The sequence below is a fragment of the Tarenaya hassleriana genome, unplaced genomic scaffold (genome assembly GCF_000463585.1).
Source record: "Tarenaya hassleriana unplaced genomic scaffold, ASM46358v1 Cleome18, whole genome shotgun sequence".
Taxonomy (NCBI): Eukaryota; Viridiplantae; Streptophyta; class Magnoliopsida; order Brassicales; family Cleomaceae; genus Tarenaya; species Tarenaya hassleriana.
In genome coordinates, this window is record NW_010965216.1 from 338,738 (window position 1) to 360,294 (window position 21,557).

The 21,557-nt window shown below is 40.8% G+C and overlaps 2 protein-coding genes and 1 long non-coding RNA gene across 11 annotated transcripts; 2 read left to right on the forward strand and 1 right to left on the reverse strand.

The window, feature by feature from the left end:
• The first annotated feature begins 310 nt into the window (after positions 1-310).
• LOC104810296 lies at positions 311-2,116 on the forward strand. Of its 2 annotated transcripts, XR_771274.1 has the most exons (3): positions 311-408; positions 533-763; positions 932-2,116. It is a non-coding gene; the product is annotated as an uncharacterized LOC104810296 (long non-coding RNA). The 2 variants fall into 2 exon arrangements; XR_002024053.1 differs by lacking the exon at positions 932-2,116 and having other exon boundaries at positions 533-918.
• A 5,610-nt stretch (positions 2,117-7,726) lies between these two features.
• Positions 7,727-13,906, reverse strand: LOC104810298 (DNA damage-inducible protein 1-like). Of its 5 annotated transcripts, XM_010536520.2 has the most exons (17): positions 13,814-13,906; positions 13,616-13,648; positions 13,293-13,420; positions 11,869-11,877; positions 10,678-10,786; positions 10,258-10,374; positions 10,049-10,114; positions 9,749-9,811; positions 9,625-9,669; positions 9,366-9,427; positions 9,170-9,263; positions 8,956-9,048; positions 8,777-8,846; positions 8,585-8,655; positions 8,362-8,422; positions 8,150-8,166; positions 7,727-8,035 (listed from the first exon to the last, which is right to left on the reverse strand). In XM_010536520.2, exons 1-17 carry the CDS (start codon positions 13,877-13,879, stop codon positions 7,907-7,909), a joined length of 1,233 nt encoding a protein of 410 aa, XP_010534822.1. In that variant the 5' UTR covers positions 13,880-13,906; the 3' UTR covers positions 7,727-7,906. The 5 variants fall into 5 exon arrangements, with proteins under 5 accessions (XP_010534822.1, XP_010534820.1, XP_010534819.1 ...); XM_010536518.2 differs by lacking the exons at positions 13,293-13,420; positions 13,616-13,648; positions 13,814-13,906 and adding exons at positions 10,924-11,051; positions 11,247-11,279 and having other exon boundaries at positions 8,150-8,175; positions 11,445-12,163; XM_010536519.1 differs by lacking the exons at positions 7,727-8,035; positions 8,150-8,166; positions 13,293-13,420; positions 13,616-13,648; positions 13,814-13,906 and adding exons at positions 8,184-8,248; positions 10,924-11,051; positions 11,247-11,279 and having other exon boundaries at positions 8,344-8,422; positions 11,445-12,164.
• A 129-nt stretch (positions 13,907-14,035) lies between these two features.
• LOC104810297 (enhancer of mRNA-decapping protein 4-like) lies at positions 14,036-20,910 on the forward strand. Of its 4 annotated transcripts, XM_019202232.1 has the most exons (13): positions 14,036-14,965; positions 15,269-15,318; positions 15,404-15,560; positions 15,690-15,908; positions 16,411-16,539; positions 16,678-17,369; positions 17,517-18,240; positions 18,438-18,797; positions 18,875-19,000; positions 19,152-19,322; positions 19,435-19,599; positions 19,703-19,828; positions 20,412-20,910. In XM_019202232.1, the coding sequence occupies exons 1-13, from the start codon at positions 14,060-14,062 to the stop codon at positions 20,718-20,720; spliced, it is 4,134 nt and encodes a 1,377-aa protein (XP_019057777.1). In that variant the 5' UTR covers positions 14,036-14,059; the 3' UTR covers positions 20,721-20,910. The 4 variants fall into 4 exon arrangements, 3 of the variants coding, with proteins under 3 accessions (XP_019057777.1, XP_010534816.2, XP_010534815.2); XM_010536514.2 differs by having other exon boundaries at positions 16,678-18,240; XM_010536513.2 differs by having other exon boundaries at positions 16,678-18,240; positions 18,875-18,994.
• The last annotated feature ends 647 nt before the right edge of the window (positions 20,911-21,557 follow it).

Sequence of the window (21,557 nt, forward strand, 5' to 3'; positions counted from 1 at the left end):
CTCACCCTTTCCACTTCAAAGACTTTGTTGGGTCCATTATTAATGGGTGGGCTCTATCAAATTGGTATCAGAGCCAATCGATCCTCGGACATGCAGACGACGCGGCGGGAGAGGAACGGTCGGGAGAGGAGCACAAAGGGTGCGTAGCCGCCAGCGAACAAGAAGCCGCCAGTGCCGTGGTCGTCGCTGTCTAAAGGGGGCGGTATTGTTAGAGTCCCACATCGGAAATATGTGGGAACAATTGAGTCAATATAATACCATGGACACCCTCTCCCAATAAACTAGCTTTCGGGGTGAGTTCCTATGCACACAAGCCTGAAGCTGAAAAGAAACTCAAAAAGTTGGGAGTAGATGGAGCTGGAAATACAATTTATCAGAGGGGCTGTTCAACTGGCGTTGGTTTTGAAGGTATATAAACGAATCAAGTTCATGACCTGCAGAAGTAACCTGTCAGCAGTCAAATGCATGCTCTTTTAAAGTATTTTTTTAATAATATTTTTTATCTTCTTTATGTACTACTATTCATCTACAGGAAAGAGTTGTGTAAACTACGTCTGGTAACTTGAGAGGCAGACCAAAGTGGCACCTCAGAAAATCATATTTCCAGAGGATTAAAGAAAAACAAAAACAACCAGCCGTAAGCTGGACATTGACATACATTAGAACTTGAAGAAACCTGAGAGGTCCAATTAGAGAGTATTGCAGTCCAAGACCAATCTACATTTAGCGTATGCTGTTGTGGATGGATGCAATGGTTTTTCAGGTATGAGATGTTTCGGAACTTATCATCTTAACTTTCGCTGCATCATCTGGTCTCACCACAAAAAGCCAGTAGTTTATGTCAGTTGTTTTTTATGCAAACTATAAAACCTATGAGTATTAGTCAGCATGAGTTTGCGATTGTCACTTTTTCCTTAACCATCGTGTTAAGTTGGTAGTTATCTGAGGAGAACTGACGCAAGAGGAAGATTCCCGGCGTTACTTACGAGCTTGAACTGAGGGAAATGAACTTTAATCCCGGGAGCAGCAGCAGCAACTACTGATGGTAAATAAGACTGCAGAGGAAATCCATTTGGGATCAAGAACTGGTGTATGTATGGATGTGGCACATAAATAGGTGGAAAATAGGAACCGGAAGGAAAGAAGTAGGGAGGGTGTTGTTGCTTAAAAAGATGAATAGAGTGTTGAGAGGATGCAATGGCACTCTCATCGGTAGACATCGAGTATGGGATAGTTTGAGGCTTGGAATGTGCATTCTGCAATTCGAGAAAAGCCTCCTTGTCGTCCTTTCGAAACTTCGACAGGAGAATCAACTAGCTCAGCCCTTTGTCTTGTCTTGGGCCAAGGTTGACAAATCCTGGCTGGAAAAGAAATTCTTTAGCAAGGTCAAGGTGACATAACTGAGCCACAACAAGCAAATGGGATTTGTTAATACAAAAAGGAAAAACTCTCTTCTATGGTTTTGTCTCTCAAATCAGTATCAAGACAGAAGGTTGCTGAATCAATATCAAGACAGAAGCAGGTCAATAGCTAACTCAAAAAGTATACCATTCACCGACCTAGGAGGAGCCTCCTCAGGGACATGAATGTCATCATCTCCGTCCATGTTTGGACGGTCACCCTCAATAGAACCGTTGTTAGAAGAAGAGGTCTCCTCCGTGGAATTGCAATCAAAGCTCCCAGAAGTCAGGCCATTTCCCAATGCCTTGGGGACTTGTGGCCGTTCACCAAATATCCGACTCAAGAGGTAACTGGGTTTTAGAGACTGTTGGAACAAAAAGTGGAAAAAACGAAACATAAGCTACATGCCAAGCCCAATCATAGCCCGCAACTGAACTAAAAAACACAAGTAAACCGGTCCTAATAAAATTTGATTAAACCAATGATCAGTGACAGTGCGTCGCAGAAAGCAGCTATACAACTGACTGACCAATGCAATTCGACGTAACAGACAATGAAGGATCCTGCTTGTTCAAAGAAGATGATTTCACCTTGGCTGGCTGGTTGTCCACAACAGGCTTCAAATATACGCATGGTGTCTAGTAATTTAAAAAATAACAAGAGGGTTCTTTGTTAAAGCATTGGGAAATTGATAAAATATTTTGAAAAAAATGGGAATGGGAATGCTAAATGTTTAATATTTAAAGAAAATGACACAAGATAGAGAAAAATAAAAACAGTGGGCCTTTTTATTAGGGGTGGGCGTTTCGGGAAACGGTTCGGGTTCGAGACGGGAATAGATCGGTTCGATTCTTCCGGTTTTACAAAAATAGGTACCAATCGGTTTTTATATTGTATTCGGTTCGGTTCGGTTCTGGGTTTTATTAAAAAAAAGATATATTTTCTTTAAAAATATTCGGTTTTTTAGGATTTTTAAAGTTCGGTTCAGTTTCGGAAAAATTCGATTCTCTACAAATGATACCGTTTAAGAATTAAAAACGGTTTCAGATAAAAAAAAAATATCGTTTTTTCGATTCGGTTCGGTCTGCTTCCGAAGAACCGACGTCCACCCTGTTTTTTATGGCCGCCGAGTGAGTAAAGAACAGTGGGTTTGGGGCTTATTGATGTACCAGTTTTAGATTCCCACGCGCATGTTACACGCGTTATCTACACGCGCTTAAAATCCCTGGGCTATTAAGTATTAACCCCACATATTTGTTCAATTTTAAATTTTTGAGAATTTTACCGCGTGGGACTTCTCATACCTAAATCTTACTGACTGACTGTTATTTTTTGTTTTTTTTTAACCTCCGAGGCTGCCACCGCCATTTTCGGGTTTGTTCAAGATACCCAAATGGCCCGTCTTATTTATTCTCTCATTTCGGCCCGGCCCATTCGGTTTATTATTCCTCTCGCTTTTTTTTTTTAACCGAACAGTGGTGACAAGAAAAAAGTAACATATCATACGTAGTAAATATTTTTTGGTATTTAACAAACAAGATTAGGAGCGTAAAAAATAGTAGAAATGAAATTTAAATCAGACCTCTTCGTATATTTATAAATGTGTACATATTGATTTTCGAATGTTTCAGATGTCGTTAAAGTATCACAGGAAGAAAAAGGAACGCATATATATTATGTAAATTTTAATCGGATCTGTTTGATTTTAAGCAGAAAATAATTTAAAAATACAATATTCTAAAATGAATATGTAAATATGCGAATGATATGATGAGCATAATGTCGAATAATTAAAAAAAAAAAAACGGTTATCAATACAAAAATTAGAATCCAATTGAAATTTGGTTGAGTGATTTTGGATAAGAAGGGCAAAAGATATCTTTATTTTAAGTTATATGTTCGAATGATAGTTGGAAAGGAGAGGAAGTATATAATTTAATTATGACATATAGATTGTTTTGGAATATATAGCTGAGTCAAACTTTTAAATTAAAAAACAAAAGGTTATGAAATGGATAAAATGTTAGGAACAATGGAAACGAAGGGCCAGTTTTTGTTAATACGCAAAGAAAATGAGACACACTAAAACGGGCCTATTGGGCCCTCGAGAGGAAAAAAATGGATCAATTAGGCCCATCCTAAATCTGTCGGTTGATCGATGAGTGGGGCCGTTATGGCGGGTAATCAATGTGACAGTTTTAGATTCCCACGCGCATAATGCGCGAGTTATGGACACGCGCTCCAAGTCCCTGGATTTTGTTTAAAATGGCCAACTGGCACTGGCAGGCCGGCCCATTTGTTTATTTTTCCTCACGTTTTTTTTTTACAGAACGATATTAAAAAAAAAAAAATAGGAACATATCAACTAGTGATGAATATTTTTTTGGTCTTCAGCAGAGCCGAATTAGGAGTCGTAAAAAAGTAGAAACATAATTGAAATCGAATCTTTTCGTAGATTCATACAATTTATGTGCATTCTGCAATTCGAGAAAAGCCTCCTTGTCGTCCTTTCGAAACTTCGACAGGAGAATCAACTAGCTCAGCCCTTTGTCTTGTCTTGGGCCAAGGTTGACAAATCCTGGCTGGAAAAGAAATTCTTTAGCAAGGTCAAGGTGACATAACTGAGCCACAACAAGCAAATGGGATTTGTTAATACAAAAAGGAAAAACTCTCTTCTATGGTTTTGTCTCTCAAATCAGTATCAAGACAGAAGGTTGCTGAATCAATATCAAGACAGAAGCAGGTCAATAGCTAACTCAAAAAGTATACCATTCACCGACCTAGGAGGAGCCTCCTCAGGGACATGAATGTCATCATCTCCGTCCATGTTTGGACGGTCACCCTCAATAGAACCGTTGTTAGAAGAAGAGGTCTCCTCCGTGGAATTGCAATCAAAGCTCCCAGAAGTCAGGCCATTTCCCAATGCCTTGGGGACTTGTGGCCGTTCACCAAATATCCGACTCAAGAGGTAACTGGGTTTTAGAGACTGTTGGAACAAAAAGTGGAAAAAACGAAACATAAGCTACATGCCAAGCCCAATCATAGCCCGCAACTGAACTAAAAAACACAAGTAAACCGGTCCTAATAAAATTTGATTAAACCAATGATCAGTGACAGTGCGTCGCAGAAAGCAGCTATACAACTGACTGACCAATGCAATTCGACGTAACAGACAATGAAGGATCCTGCTTGTTCAAAGAAGATGATTTCACCTTGGCTGGCTGGTTGTCCACAACAGGCTTCAAATATACGCATGGTGTCTAGTAATTTAAAAAATAACAAGAGGGTTCTTTGTTAAAGCATTGGGAAATTGATAAAATATTTTGAAAAAAATGGGAATGGGAATGCTAAATGTTTAATATTTAAAGAAAATGACACAAGATAGAGAAAAATAAAAACAGTGGGCCTTTTTATTAGGGGTGGGCGTTTCGGGAAACGGTTCGGGTTCGAGACGGGAATAGATCGGTTCGATTCTTCCGGTTTTACAAAAATAGGTACCAATCGGTTTTTATATTGTATTCGGTTCGGTTCGGTTCTGGGTTTTATTAAAAAAAAGATATATTTTCTTTAAAAATATTCGGTTTTTTAGGATTTTTAAAGTTCGGTTCAGTTTCGGAAAAATTCGATTCTCTACAAATGATACCGTTTAAGAATTAAAAACGGTTTCAGATAAAAAAAAAATATCGTTTTTTCGATTCGGTTCGGTCTGCTTCCGAAGAACCGACGTCCACCCTGTTTTTTATGGCCGCCGAGTGAGTAAAGAACAGTGGGTTTGGGGCTTATTGATGTACCAGTTTTAGATTCCCACGCGCATGTTACACGCGTTATCTACACGCGCTTAAAATCCCTGGGCTATTAAGTATTAACCCCACATATTTGTTCAATTTTAAATTTTTGAGAATTTTACCGCGTGGGACTTCTCATACCTAAATCTTACTGACTGACTGTTATTTTTTGTTTTTTTTTAACCTCCGAGGCTGCCACCGCCATTTTCGGGTTTGTTCAAGATACCCAAATGGCCCGTCTTATTTATTCTCTCATTTCGGCCCGGCCCATTCGGTTTATTATTCCTCTCGCTTTTTTTTTTTAACCGAACAGTGGTGACAAGAAAAAAGTAACATATCATACGTAGTAAATATTTTTTGGTATTTAACAAACAAGATTAGGAGCGTAAAAAATAGTAGAAATGAAATTTAAATCAGACCTCTTCGTATATTTATAAATGTGTACATATTGATTTTCGAATGTTTCAGATGTCGTTAAAGTATCACAGGAAGAAAAAGGAACGCATATATATTATGTAAATTTTAATCGGATCTGTTTGATTTTAAGCAGAAAATAATTTAAAAATACAATATTCTAAAATGAATATGTAAATATGCGAATGATATGATGAGCATAATGTCGAATAATTAAAAAAAAAAAAACGGTTATCAATACAAAAATTAGAATCCAATTGAAATTTGGTTGAGTGATTTTGGATAAGAAGGGCAAAAGATATCTTTATTTTAAGTTATATGTTCGAATGATAGTTGGAAAGGAGAGGAAGTATATAATTTAATTATGACATATAGATTGTTTTGGAATATATAGCTGAGTCAAACTTTTAAATTAAAAAACAAAAGGTTATGAAATGGATAAAATGTTAGGAACAATGGAAACGAAGGGCCAGTTTTTGTTAATACGCAAAGAAAATGAGACACACTAAAACGGGCCTATTGGGCCCTCGAGAGGAAAAAAATGGATCAATTAGGCCCATCCTAAATCTGTCGGTTGATCGATGAGTGGGGCCGTTATGGCGGGTAATCAATGTGACAGTTTTAGATTCCCACGCGCATAATGCGCGAGTTATGGACACGCGCTCCAAGTCCCTGGATTTTGTTTAAAATGGCCAACTGGCACTGGCAGGCCGGCCCATTTGTTTATTTTTCCTCACGTTTTTTTTTTACAGAACGATATTAAAAAAAAAAAAATAGGAACATATCAACTAGTGATGAATATTTTTTTGGTCTTCAGCAGAGCCGAATTAGGAGTCGTAAAAAAGTAGAAACATAATTGAAATCGAATCTTTTCGTAGATTCATACAATTTATGTGCATTCTGCAATTCGAGAAAAGCCTCCTTGTCGTCCTTTCGAAACTTCGACAGGAGAATCAACTAGCTCAGCCCTTTGTCTTGTCTTGGGCCAAGGTTGACAAATCCTGGCTGGAAAAGAAATTCTTTAGCAAGGTCAAGGTGACATAACTGAGCCACAACAAGCAAATGGGATTTGTTAATACAAAAAGGAAAAACTCTCTTCTATGGTTTTGTCTCTCAAATCAGTATCAAGACAGAAGGTTGCTGAATCAATATCAAGACAGAAGCAGGTCAATAGCTAACTCAAAAAGTATACCATTCACCGACCTAGGAGGAGCCTCCTCAGGGACATGAATGTCATCATCTCCGTCCATGTTTGGACGGTCACCCTCAATAGAACCGTTGTTAGAAGAAGAGGTCTCCTCCGTGGAATTGCAATCAAAGCTCCCAGAAGTCAGGCCATTTCCCAATGCCTTGGGGACTTGTGGCCGTTCACCAAATATCCGACTCAAGAGGTAACTGGGTTTTAGAGACTGTTGGAACAAAAAGTGGAAAAAACGAAACATAAGCTACATGCCAAGCCCAATCATAGCCCGCAACTGAACTAAAAAACACAAGTAAACCGGTCCTAATAAAATTTGATTAAACCAATGATCAGTGACAGTGCGTCGCAGAAAGCAGCTATACAACTGACTGACCAATGCAATTCGACGTAACAGACAATGAAGGATCCTGCTTGTTCAAAGAAGATGATTTCACCTTGGCTGGCTGGTTGTCCACAACAGGCTTCAAATATACGCATGGTGTCTAGTAATTTAAAAAATAACAAGAGGGTTCTTTGTTAAAGCATTGGGAAATTGATAAAATATTTTGAAAAAAATGGGAATGGGAATGCTAAATGTTTAATATTTAAAGAAAATGACACAAGATAGAGAAAAATAAAAACAGTGGGCCTTTTTATTAGGGGTGGGCGTTTCGGGAAACGGTTCGGGTTCGAGACGGGAATAGATCGGTTCGATTCTTCCGGTTTTACAAAAATAGGTACCAATCGGTTTTTATATTGTATTCGGTTCGGTTCGGTTCTGGGTTTTATTAAAAAAAAGATATATTTTCTTTAAAAATATTCGGTTTTTTAGGATTTTTAAAGTTCGGTTCAGTTTCGGAAAAATTCGATTCTCTACAAATGATACCGTTTAAGAATTAAAAACGGTTTCAGATAAAAAAAAAATATCGTTTTCCAAAAGCAATCATACATGGGGGTGGTAGTAGCCACAATCAAAGCAAAGGTTAGTTTTGCTTGTCCGATGACAGATATGAGAAATGGAAAGATGAATGTGATTACACTTGCTAGAGGCCGAAACCTTTCCATTGTGAAGAACAATAAAATACAAATATTTGGTCTTTGATGTGAATCTTTTTTCTTTTTCCCTTCAGCCGCCGAAAAGAAACCCGGCGGCTTGATCTTCGTTCCCATTAAACAATCTCAGAGCTTGTATCACTGCTTCACGACCAAACCCCAACTCCATCAGCTTTGAAACCTTGCCTTCAAAATCAGCTCCCTGTCGGAATGCAATGGTGGAGTTATGTCATGGTGAGATTATAGAGATCAAATCAAACCAGGACAGCTAACAAGAGGTGTAACTGAAGCACACAGCTTTTGGAGATAGGCTTACCTGTGAAGTACTGTGCTCTGTGGCTCCTGAGAACAGCAATCAATCATAGTTAGAAGCAAAGAATTCAGAACTCGATTGAAGGTTTTCTTGATTTAAGGGCTTGAAATGAGGAGATTCAACAAAGTGGTTCAGATACTGGTCGAGAGAGTTAAAGTCTTTCAAATTGAACTGAAACCCTACCAAAGGAATGTTACCAGATTCTAAAATCTGACCTGAAGGTTGACTTGCTGGGGTCGCATCGGTATTTTTCTTCTGTGTTAATCCTGACGATACCTAAAAGAATTTGATGGTAAAATTATTGCAGATGGTAGATATCCACTAAGTTGCTTCACAATCACATTGTTAAACTTGGACTTGCTCGCTAGTGCAATTTCTTGCTTCAACCAAGATCTCATCAGCTGATGCTGAACATCCATTAAAGAGAGAGTAGCTTACAGTTGCTCCTGAGCTAGACGCTTCATTCAAAAGACGTTCTTCATCCAGAAATCGAGAAGGGATGTCTTTCTCTGAAAAAAAAAACCCCACCCACATAATGTTATCATGTTGGTTTTCAATTACACAGATAGATATACAAACAACGTTAAGAACATCCAAGTCAAAATTTGCAGAACGAGAGGGTAAAATAACCTTGCAAAAAGGGAACTGAAACTTCCCCTCCTCCAACTTTCAAGACATTATCCTTCAAATCAATGGTGCACTACAAAAGGAAAAAGACAAGTATTTTGGTAGAAACGGCTCAAATTACTGCAGTCAAATTTATTGAGCGACAGATGTACAGCACAACGCGTTGCGATTAGCGATGTTACCTGATGCTTACGAAGCATATCCAGGCCAAAGAGGAATTCCATGTTTGGCGAGTCCAGCACCACAAATGAGCATGGGTAAAAATTATTCCCAATCTACATGGAAGGATACTTTACTTCCTCTTGTGAACCATAATGAAACAGTAATAAATGGGCAAACAAAAAATAGAAAGTAACTAGTTCCGATGAGAGATAGTAAGCAAATGCAGGTATTAACCTTTATCGGAGCAACATGAATGCGGCCCAGTATCTCTGATTGACCAACACCATGAGCAATACCTTTATAACGTTGATCCAAGAGTCTCAGCAATCTGAAAGCATTCCATGAATAGGTTGCAAAAGAAGTTCCACAACAACTCAATTCTTGACAACATAACCGGAAAAAAAAATTACTAATCAAAAGCCACAGTTACCCGCATTTCTCAGCACAACTCTTGGATATAATTGTTGATTGTGCACCACTATCAACAAAAGCCTGAAGCAGAAATGGTGTTGTAAACGTGTTTTTAAATATTCTTGGTCAAAGAATCAGTAACACAACAGACTTTATTCAAGAGCGAAAAGATAAAAACGATTATGTTTTTACTTCGATAAGAGAGGCAATAAGTTAATGAAGGGAGATCAAACTAGTAAACTGAATACAGGTTTTATTTTGGTTTCTATATTTGTTACCTTTAAAGGTATGCCATTAACCTCCATATCCACATACAGCATTACCTGGAGAGATGGAAAAGAAACTATCATTTTCATGCGAAAGAAGTTTACAGGATTGCAGAATCATGTACTTGATACATACCACCCGAGCGAAACCTTCTGGATTATACTCAAGCGCAGCTGCCCAGTTCTCATCAATTCCTTTCTGAGTGTGATATCAAGACAACAAGGATAAGTCAGAAATGACACAACAAGATCATTGGACACTGGACAGATAGGAATAGGACAATAAGCTAGGATAAAAGAGGAATTATATCAGAAAATTAATTAAAAAAAGCATTAAGAGCCCAGTATAAGCAACGTTACAAAGGAATTGTAGTATTCCAGAACAAGTGCTGCATGTCGAGGTAATAACAAAAATGCCAAAAAAAAAATCAATTACCTGCCGTATTGCAGCTTCGATTTTCCGTTGTGCTTCTACATTAAAAGGATCCGCATAAAGAAGGGCCTGCAGTGCCACAGAAAATGCAAGTGTAAGTGCTAAGCTTCCATTGTAATAGCGGAACTATATCTCAACATCCAAAGCTCAGCAAACTGAAAGGCTAGAGACTCCCTCCAAGCCAAATTTAACTGAAGTTTTGAAAATCTTACAAGCTCCTCCTCCTTCTGACGTTGTAATTCAGATCTCTGGCGATGCCTTGAACGCAAAATATCTTGCAACTTGTGTAAATTGTTGCCAGAAATAGCTTGTGAAAGGTCAGGATCGGTCTGCAGTTTACATTATCAGAGGAAAAAAACAAAATAAAAAAACATAGACCAAAATACTAAACAATTTATTGGTTTCACCATGGCAGCACAGTTATCTCCAGACATGCTCTAAGGCTCTAAGGAACAATACGAAAAACAAAAGGCACAAGGAACAAAAGATATGATAAACCAACCGACAGTGTTCTTTATAATATTAATTTGCAGTCAAGCTTCTGTACAAAAAACGAACTTTTTCACTGAAAAAAACCTGAACCAGGAAAACATATCACAGTTAAAGCCAAAATCTTGGAACAGTCAAGGTACCTGAAGTAGCTGTGCCATAAGACCAGAATCGCGTTGAAGATGTTGCTGGAAAGCTGCAGGGTTAACAGCTGACCCATCGGGGTTCAAGCGTAAGTCATTTCCAGCCGCGCTGAGGGAGCAGCAGAGAAGACAATTGTTGAAAACTAAATTTAACAAATTCACAAGACCTAAGTGTAGATACTGTGAAAAAGTTTTACTTATAAAACCCCAAAGAGAAAGAAGCAAGACGGCAATTAAACAACTTACCCAGATGAGGCACTGGAAATCATCATCAATAAATCCTCGTCCTTAACACCCAAGGCACTCAATTTCTCAGAATTTCGAGTTTCCTTACCATTAAACAACAGCTGTTGCTGCTGAAGCGGAACATTTGTCTGCTCATTGATGCAAAAACACAAAGTCACCACAAAATAGTACATAAGATGCTAGATAAACCCCCAAAACCCTAAACCCCCCACAGTAGATTTCAGTAGAATTCAACTCAAATTCAGCTCCAGCATACTTTGACTCGGCACCAAACTAAAGAATTCGAACAAAAATCTCGAGAAGAGTGATACGGAATCCCTTACCTCAACCTCGAGCAGCGCCTTAACATTTTCAACCTAAGCCAAGAAATCCCCAGAATCAGCACAAAGAGAAGACATGGAAACATCGACAAATCGGAGAGAATGGTGAAATCAGACAATCCTCATCGAACAACTCGAGAGGTACATTGTGATTACGAACCGAAGTCAGGAAAACTAGGGTTATGTCAGAAGAAATCTTACAGTCTCATGGGGATCAACATCTAATGAGATGATCTGTTCATCGACCGTCATTACAGCGATCCTCATCTTCTATTCGTCTTTCCGATCTCCTCAGTCGTCCTGCTATGGTCAGGAATCTCCGTTGCTTCCGAAGTAAGGCTTTCGCTCCTGTATATTTGTGTGAAACCCTCTTACCCACTCAGAGGGTCCTTCAGCAATGACGGAGGCAGAGGCAGAGGCAGAGGCGAGGGAAAAAGCTTACTTTATATGGTTCATCAAGATATATACCATACCATTTGCAAAGCAATTATCTTACGGATCCTATTTTTGGAATGTAAAGGGTCTTCTCCAGTATCTTTACATACATTGTGTCCCGTTGTATCTATCGATTCAACAAACCTTAGCTCCGGCGATCTTGAATCTGCAAAACCCATGGCGTCTTCACCTGGTAACACTAACCCTTACCCTCCTCCGTTCGATGTCAGTAATTTCATCAAACCCTCTCCAAACCCTTATCCTACGCCCCCGGCTTCTTATCCTCCACCCGCCGGACCTTTCCTTCACAACCAGTACCACCAGCAGCTCTATATGCCTCCCGGAATCTCCGGTCAACCATCTCCGGCGTCCTCCGCGGCGACTCAGACGCAACAAGAGCCGCCTCCGGCTTCCTCCTCGTCCGCTGCTAACCTGCACCCGCAGAGATCGCTTTCGTATCCTACTCCACCTCTCAACCTTCAATCGCCTCAAGCGAACCACAACCCTGGTACGCAAATCCTCGCTCTCCTCAACAATAACAATGGGGGAAGCGGCAACAACGGCGCCACGGCCAATCAAGATCCGTCGCTTCTACTGTCGGGACTGCATCCACACGAGATTGCACGGCCGTTCCCGGGTGGTTCGGTTCCAGTCCGTGCCCAGAGCCGCAAGATGCCCAAAGGAAGGCGCTTGGTCGGTGAACATGCTGTGTACGATGTGGACGTGAGATTGCAGGGAGAGATTCAACCGCAACTCGAGGTGACTCCGATTACCAAATACGGGTCGGATCCCCAGCTCGTAGTGGGTCGACAAATCGCTGTGAATAAGGTCTATATATGCTACGGTCTGAAGGGAGGGAACATTCGGGTTCTCAACATAAACACCGCATTGAGATCTTTGTTCCGAGGCCATACTCAGGTTGTTCTTCTTATCCTTTCTCCAGCCTATTTACGTAGGTCTGGTTGGAACTTGAGCTTATATTTACTCAAATAAGAGACACTCTTCTGTACGTGAGTGTGGTAATTTGTAAGTTTGCTTCAAAGACTGGATTTACTTATTGAAGTAGCCATCTAGTTGATGTTGTCATTTCTTTGATCAGTTTCCCTGTTTTCGACCCATCTAGTTTAACAATCTTGATTCACACTATTCTCATTTTTAATGTTTGGTTGCATTTTTCAATCATGTATTCCCTCCAATTTTCTAACTGTATCTTTTGTCCAGAGAGTAACGGACATGGCATTCTTTGCTGAGGATGTCCACCTGTTGGCTAGGTAGTCTTCTACAACTCTAACCAGTAGCTTCGACATTTTGTTTGAGCTTTGTCTCCATATCACAGTTAAAGCCAAAATCTTGGAACAGTCAAGGTACCTGAAGTAGCTGTGCCATAAGACCAGAATCGCGTTGAAGATGTTGCTGGAAAGCTGCAGGGTTAACAGCTGACCCATCGGGGTTCAAGCGTAAGTCATTTCCAGCCGCGCTGAGGGAGCAGCAGAGAAGACAATTGTTGAAAACTAAATTTAACAAATTCACAAGACCTAAGTGTAGATACTGTGAAAAAGTTTTACTTATAAAACCCCAAAGAGAAAGAAGCAAGACGGCAATTAAACAACTTACCCAGATGAGGCACTGGAAATCATCATCAATAAATCCTCGTCCTTAACACCCAAGGCACTCAATTTCTCAGAATTTCGAGTTTCCTTACCATTAAACAACAGCTGTTGCTGCTGAAGCGGAACATTTGTCTGCTCATTGATGCAAAAACACAAAGTCACCACAAAATAGTACATAAGATGCTAGATAAACCCCCAAAACCCTAAACCCCCCACAGTAGATTTCAGTAGAATTCAACTCAAATTCAGCTCCAGCATACTTTGACTCGGCACCAAACTAAAGAATTCGAACAAAAATCTCGAGAAGAGTGATACGGAATCCCTTACCTCAACCTCGAGCAGCGCCTTAACATTTTCAACCTAAGCCAAGAAATCCCCAGAATCAGCACAAAGAGAAGACATGGAAACATCGACAAATCGGAGAGAATGGTGAAATCAGACAATCCTCATCGAACAACTCGAGAGGTACATTGTGATTACGAACCGAAGTCAGGAAAACTAGGGTTATGTCAGAAGAAATCTTACAGTCTCATGGGGATCAACATCTAATGAGATGATCTGTTCATCGACCGTCATTACAGCGATCCTCATCTTCTATTCGTCTTTCCGATCTCCTCAGTCGTCCTGCTATGGTCAGGAATCTCCGTTGCTTCCGAAGTAAGGCTTTCGCTCCTGTATATTTGTGTGAAACCCTCTTACCCACTCAGAGGGTCCTTCAGCAATGACGGAGGCAGAGGCAGAGGCAGAGGCGAGGGAAAAAGCTTACTTTATATGGTTCATCAAGATATATACCATACCATTTGCAAAGCAATTATCTTACGGATCCTATTTTTGGAATGTAAAGGGTCTTCTCCAGTATCTTTACATACATTGTGTCCCGTTGTATCTATCGATTCAACAAACCTTAGCTCCGGCGATCTTGAATCTGCAAAACCCATGGCGTCTTCACCTGGTAACACTAACCCTTACCCTCCTCCGTTCGATGTCAGTAATTTCATCAAACCCTCTCCAAACCCTTATCCTACGCCCCCGGCTTCTTATCCTCCACCCGCCGGACCTTTCCTTCACAACCAGTACCACCAGCAGCTCTATATGCCTCCCGGAATCTCCGGTCAACCATCTCCGGCGTCCTCCGCGGCGACTCAGACGCAACAAGAGCCGCCTCCGGCTTCCTCCTCGTCCGCTGCTAACCTGCACCCGCAGAGATCGCTTTCGTATCCTACTCCACCTCTCAACCTTCAATCGCCTCAAGCGAACCACAACCCTGGTACGCAAATCCTCGCTCTCCTCAACAATAACAATGGGGGAAGCGGCAACAACGGCGCCACGGCCAATCAAGATCCGTCGCTTCTACTGTCGGGACTGCATCCACACGAGATTGCACGGCCGTTCCCGGGTGGTTCGGTTCCAGTCCGTGCCCAGAGCCGCAAGATGCCCAAAGGAAGGCGCTTGGTCGGTGAACATGCTGTGTACGATGTGGACGTGAGATTGCAGGGAGAGATTCAACCGCAACTCGAGGTGACTCCGATTACCAAATACGGGTCGGATCCCCAGCTCGTAGTGGGTCGACAAATCGCTGTGAATAAGGTCTATATATGCTACGGTCTGAAGGGAGGGAACATTCGGGTTCTCAACATAAACACCGCATTGAGATCTTTGTTCCGAGGCCATACTCAGGTTGTTCTTCTTATCCTTTCTCCAGCCTATTTACGTAGGTCTGGTTGGAACTTGAGCTTATATTTACTCAAATAAGAGACACTCTTCTGTACGTGAGTGTGGTAATTTGTAAGTTTGCTTCAAAGACTGGATTTACTTATTGAAGTAGCCATCTAGTTGATGTTGTCATTTCTTTGATCAGTTTCCCTGTTTTCGACCCATCTAGTTTAACAATCTTGATTCACACTATTCTCATTTTTAATGTTTGGTTGCATTTTTCAATCATGTATTCCCTCCAATTTTCTAACTGTATCTTTTGTCCAGAGAGTAACGGACATGGCATTCTTTGCTGAGGATGTCCACCTGTTGGCTAGGTAGTCTTCTACAACTCTAACCAGTAGCTTCGACATTTTGTTTGAGCTTTGTCTCATTGTCTACTTTTTCTTTTATTCTGAACAGCGTTAGCCTAGAGGGAAAAGTTTTTGTATGGAAAATTTCTGAGGGGTCAGAAGGAGAGGATCAACCCCAGATTACCGGAGGAATAGTTCTTGCTGTTCAAATACTAGGGGAGGAGGATGCAAAGCATCCACGTGTGTGTTGGCACTGTCACAAACAGGTGATGCAGTAACTTTCTTTTGCAATGCTTGATTTTTTTCCCCCAAAGAATATATATCCGAGCGTTCCTTTACAAGTTTCTCTGACGTATCTATGTTTTCTGCTTGCTTAAAAATACATCTTTTAAAAGGAAATTTTGGTGGTTTCAATTGGAAAACATTTATTGCGGATTGATACTACCAAAGTTGGCAAAGGTGTAGTGCATTCGGCAGAGGCACCTCTTCAGTGTCCCCTTGATAAGCTGATTGATGGCATCCAGCTTGTTGGCAAACATGATGGAGAAATTACGGATTTGTCAATGTCCCAGTGGATGAAAACTCGCTTGGTTTCTTCTTCAGTGGATGGCATGGTTTGTATTTGTTTGCATCATTTTGTAAATAGTTTCCATGATATGCGTTTGAATGCTTTTTTTTCTGGAAATTGAAACCAATCTAATTCTGCGCTCTATATTTGCTTGTTCCCCCAGTTTGCTGGAATCTATAAGCCTGTTCAGAATGACTGTGATTTTCCTGCAGAATGTCATGTTTATTTTGTTTAGTTGTTGAAAGAGTGCATGTTCTGTTAGATCTTCTTTGCATTCTCTTTTGAAATGATGAAAAGAAAATGCAGCTTCTGTGATTGTACAGGTCTTCAGCCAAAGCTTTTTTTGGGTCTGCTAGTGCATCTTGCCTTTAACTAAATATCTGTAACTGGGAAAATCGATTAGCATATTTCTTGTTCATCTGTAGTTATGCTTTCCAGTATGCATTGTATCTCATATCATTTTTTTAAACTACACATTTTGCGTGAGTTTGGCTTTTGTACATACATGATGGATATGCTAACCCTGTGCACCCAAATTCTCCCTACAGATTAAGATATGGGAAGACCGTAAAGCACAACCACTTGCAGTTTTAAGGCCACATGATGGCCATCCGGTCAATTCAGCCACATTCATGACAGCTCCTGAGAGACCTGATCACATCATACTTATCACAGGGGTAATTTCTTAAAGTGTTCTAGTTAACTTTTCCTGGCTTTATCAGGTGTTAAAGGCTCACTCATTTCTCTTTCGCTTTTTAAATCCTACCTTTCTCTTTTGCTTTACTCTGAGAGTTTATAACTCTTTTTTCCCATAGGGTTCTCTAAATCGAGAAATGAAAATCTGGGTCTCAGATGGTGAAGAAGGGTGGCTCATACCTACTGATGCTGAATCATGGAAGTGCACCCAGACACTTGACCTACAGAGTTCAGCTGCGCCACGAGCTGAAGAGGTGTTTTTCAACCAAGTTATAGCATTGTCTCAAGCTGGCCTGCTTTTACTTGCAAATGCAAAAAGGAACGCCATTTATGTTGTGCACTTGGGCTATGGTTCTTGTCCAGTTGAGACAAGGATGGATTACTTGGCAGAATTTACAGTCACTATGCCTATATTGAGTTTTACAGGGACAGATGATCCTCCTGAAGAGCACATTGTTAAGGTTTACTGTGTTCAGACTCAAGCTATCCAACAATATACTTTAGACTTATGCCAGTGCCTGCCACCTCCTGTAGAGAACGTGGGTCTGGAGAAGTCAGATTCAAGTGTCTCACGGGAGTTGAATCCTGCTGGAGGCACGTCAGATGCATCTGGACAGAAGCCTACCGAAATACCTCCAGCTGACTTGATGCCCAAACAATCTGTTCAAGTAGGTAGATCGGAAAGTGCAAATGCCATTAGGTTTTCAGGGAGCTCTGCTTCAATTGAAACCACAGCACAAGAAGTTGCTCCGACCAATGGTGAACCTAAAACTTCTGGCCTGGTATCTGCAACCAGTGATACTGATATTAGGTATGCTCCTTCTCCACCACTTCCTCTTAGTCCTAGGTTGTCCCGGAAACGTTCTGGTTGTCATGCTCCAGGAAATACCTTTGAGTCAGCAGTACCTCAGGTTGATCTCGGTGGTAAACCACCAGCCACTGATTATTCTGTTGACAGTCAAATGGAGGCTAATGTGTCCTCTGCTGATGATGGCTCGAGGAGGAATGATGACAAAGTCACACACGATGATGCATTTGTAATTCGAAACCAACCGGTTGTTTTCAAACATCCCACTCATCTTGTAACTCCTTCGGAGATATTGATGGGTGTTTCATCTGCTGAAGCTACCAGTATTACTGAGGGCAAGAGAGATAGAGATGCAAATGTTCAGGATGTTGTGAATACTGATGTGGGAAGCGCAGAGGTGGATGTTGAAGAAGCAGGTGAAGGGAGATCATCTCAGAATGACGAAGTTAACTATCAGGAAGAAACTGAGAACCGTATTTCAGAAAACATAGAAAAAATATTCTGCTCCCAGGCCTCAAATCTCAGCACTGAAATGGCAAGAGACCGTCATGCTGTTATGGAGGAGAGTTATGTTCCTGAGGAATCACAAACACGTGGCCAATCTTCAGAAGCTGGGGAGGAAGGAGGACGTGATGCAAGAAGCGCATCTGGAAAATTTCCTGAGGCTTCACCATCTGCGCTGCCAAAGCCATCAGCTTCAAATAACAAAGGGAAGAAACAGAAGGGTAAAAGTTCACACGGTTCCAGTTTGTTGTCTACATCGTCAAATGCTACCAGTCTGGCAGACTCTTATAATGAAGGTCAGAACTCAAGTCTTCCAACTATAGAGTCACTACTGCCTCAGCTCCTAGTTATGCAAGAGACAATGAATCAGGTGGCTTGTTGATCCCTGAACTCAAATACAGCTTTGTTTTTTATTTTTTATATATAATATTTCCTTCCCTGTGAAGGTTTAACCCAGATTTGATGTTGCCTTTTGTGCTTTCAATTTAGCTAGTTTTATGCAGGCCCCTAGCCTTTGTTTCTTAGAACATATCCCATCAAAGTTTGATTTTTATGGTTTCCTTCCAGCTAATGTCTTCACAGAAGGAGATGCAGAGACAACTATTGAATGCTGTCAATGGTCCTATCAGTAAAGAAGGTAAAAGACTAGAAGTGGCTTTAGGAAGAATGATCGAGAAAGTCACCAAGGCGAACGCTGATGCTTTATGGGCTCGTTTTCAAGAGGAGGCAGCTAAAAATGAAAAAAGAGTGCGTGATCACACACAGCAAATAGTAAATGCAATGACGAACTTCATGAACAAAGAATTGAATGATGTGTTTGAGAAAGTGGTAAAGAAAGAATTTGCTGCAATAGGACCTGCTATAGTTCGTGCAGTAACACCAGCTATTGAGAAAACAACATTGTCAGCCATCACTGAGTCCTTCCAGGTCAGAGTTCTGAATATCTAAGACACTGTGAGAAAGTCACATGGTTGTGAAATATAACATGCTATTTTGCTATGCAGAGAGGAATCAGTGATAAAGCAATCAATCAACTCGACAAATCTGTTAATTCAAAGCTTGAAGCTACCATAGCCAGACAAATTCAAGCTCAATTTCAGACATCTGGCAGGCAAGCCCTCCAGGTTCGCGTGAGTTGAACCTAGTATGATTAATTTGTTATAGAGAGTATCTACAAGGTTTATGTACTGTACATAAGCATTCACTCTGAGCTACGCCACTAGTTATTGTTGTCCAGTTCAGAGAAAGCCGATCTCTTAGCAATATGTCTCTTTCTTTCAGGAGGCTCTCAGGTTCAGTCTGGAAGCTTCGATTATCCCTGCCTTTGAGATGTCATGCAAGAACATGTTTGAGCAAGTAGATTCTACTTTCCAGAAAGGGTTTGGTGAGCACACAGGTGCTGCCCAGCAACAGTTTGAATCAGCACATTCTCGGCTCGCGCACACTTTAAGGGTATGCAATTTTGATGGCATGAAAATTTCAGATTGCCATCACCCCCTCCTGTTGTTTAATCAAAAAAAATACTTTTGGGGTTCTTTCCAATATCATACTGCCCGTTTTACAGGAAACCATTAATTCTGCTTCCTCAGTAGCACAAACCTTAAATTGTGAACTAGCCGATGGTCAGAGGAAACTTATAGCTCTTGCAGCTGCTGGAGCTAACCCGGGTGCAACAAATGCCTTGGTTACTCAACTAAGCAACGGACCTTCGGGTGCCCTCCTTGAAAAGGTCTTGCACCTTTTCTGGGAACAAAGTCATTTGATATTTTTCTTTTTCTTTTTCTTTTCTTTTTTTTGACAAGAGCTTGTGTGGATCATGAATGCCGTTTCAGGTTGAGGCACCTCTGGACCCAACTACAGAATTATCTCGGATGGTATCAGAGCGCAAATACGAGGAAGCTTTCACATCTGCTCTACAAAGGAGTGATGTCTCTATTGTCTCCTGGCTATGCTCACAGGTGAAACATACAAACACATAAATAACTCTGTCTTAGTAACTTGGTCTTAGTAACTATGCGGACGGGTACCGTATTTTTGGATACTCGATCTCAATCTTGTCCTCGCGGGTTTTCTGGGTATAATCTCGGTCTTAGTCTTGCGAGATCCGGGTGTCACGGCCTATCTGCGGCTGAAGTTGGATACCAGTACCAAACCTGTGAAAAATTTCTGGAATTTCGTTGACTTACGTTGACTTCAGGGGTAAAATTGTGTCTAGGTGTTTGTTGTAATACATTAAAATAGTAGGGTCATAAACGTAATTTTATTCATATCCGGTACCCGCAAGATATCATGTCATGCTTCGGGAAAACCCGAACCCACGGTCCGGGTTTCTAGCCTCGTCCGTTCGTGACAAGTACCGGTGACCTGAGTACCTACTACCTGCGAGACCGGGTACCCAGAAACATGCAGGTCTCGGGTAAAAACGGCCACCCCTACTCCACACAGACTTGGATGGATCTAAAGAATCAATGAAGTGATCTTATTCATCGATCTAACCTTCTCTCCCGAGAGACAATTCCTTAACTAGTTTGCGAAATCCAGGTGGATCTTCATGGGCTACTGGCAATGGTGACGATTCCGCTGAGCCAAGGGGTGCTTCTGTCACTTATGCAGCAGCTGGCGTGCGACATCAATAATGACACTTCCCGGAAGCTGAGTTGGATGACGGATGTTGCTGCGGTCATAAACCCAGGAGATCAGACGATAGCGGTTCACGCCCGTCCTATCCTCGAACAGGTGTACCAGATCCTCCACCACCACCGCTCCACACCTGGCTTGACCGGAGCTGACCTATCCTCCATCCGCCTAGTAATGCACGTCATCAACTCCATGCTCATGAGCTGTAAATAAATGATTATGGTAATTACGTCTGCTGCCCTTTTCTCATCGTTCATATACGTACTTTGGTGTCTCTCTCATCATGTCTGAAGCAACCAACCTTTGGTTGTCTGGTAAATGGTCAGGTGGATTAAAACATAGGAGTATACGGTCTTTCTCTTCTCTGTATTTGTATTCGTTAGATTTTGATTCTCTTTCTTGTCATTTTGTTTTGGTTAAATGTAAAATCTGATGGGGTCTCACAGAGATGTTTATCATTTTCTACCATTTCCTTTTTCCAAGTCATAAATCTTTTGGAATTAAACGCACCGTTTTGTGTATCATTGGGAGGCACTAGACGCCTTCAGATAAGCAGGAAGTAACTATGTGGACTGTTATGGTATTTCTTACCTCGGTCAAAATATTTTTACACAGTAACAAATGTGGAAACTTTATAGGCTGGATGATAAAATACCCCAACTGAAATACCCGTTTGTCATACAAGCTCTATTCTTTTCCCTTTTCTTAATTGCAAAAATCTTCAACCTTAATTCTTTTTCTTTCAGCTTCTCATACGTATATACCCAGAGAGTTTAAAGTGAATAATCAGAATATGAGATGAACATATATAAAACCAAAAGAAGATATATATATATATATATAGTAGCTCTCTGTATTTACAAAAACTCTTCTACAACTCTACATAAAAAGCTGCAGAATTGAGAACTCTAATTCTCCATTAATTTTCGAGATTAATTACGAGGAATAAAGTTTACCCTAGAAAAAAAAACAGCGGCTATTTTTTGTTTGCTGCAAAAAATCACCTAAAACGCTACCAACACTGATCCGTTTCCCATCTCCGCGTCGTGT

What these genes read in the sequence shown, in the direction of transcription:
- LOC104810298 (XM_010536517.2), bottom strand. Translation starts at nt 13,879, where the DNA reads ATGAGGATCGCTGTAATGACGGTCGATGAACAGATCATCTCATTAGAT. An exon ending in ATGTTGATCCCCATGAGACT is followed by an intron (nt 13,649 to 13,813) that starts GTAAGATTTCTT and finishes TTCTTGGCTTAG; the next exon opens with GTTGAAAATGTTAAGGCGCT. An exon ending in TTAATGGCATACCTTTAAAG is followed by an intron (nt 9,428 to 9,624) that starts GTAACAAATATA and finishes TTTCTGCTTCAG; the next exon opens with GCTTTTGTTGATAGTGGTGC.
- LOC104810297 (XM_010536514.2), top strand. Translation starts at nt 14,060, where the DNA reads ATGGTTCATCAAGATATATACCATACCATTTGCAAAGCAATTATCTTA. An exon ending in ACATCATACTTATCACAGGG is followed by an intron (nt 16,540 to 16,677) that starts GTAATTTCTTAA and finishes TTTTTCCCATAG; the next exon opens with GGTTCTCTAAATCGAGAAAT. An exon ending in CCATCACTGAGTCCTTCCAG is followed by an intron (nt 18,798 to 18,874) that starts GTCAGAGTTCTG and finishes TTTGCTATGCAG; the next exon opens with AGAGGAATCAGTGATAAAGC.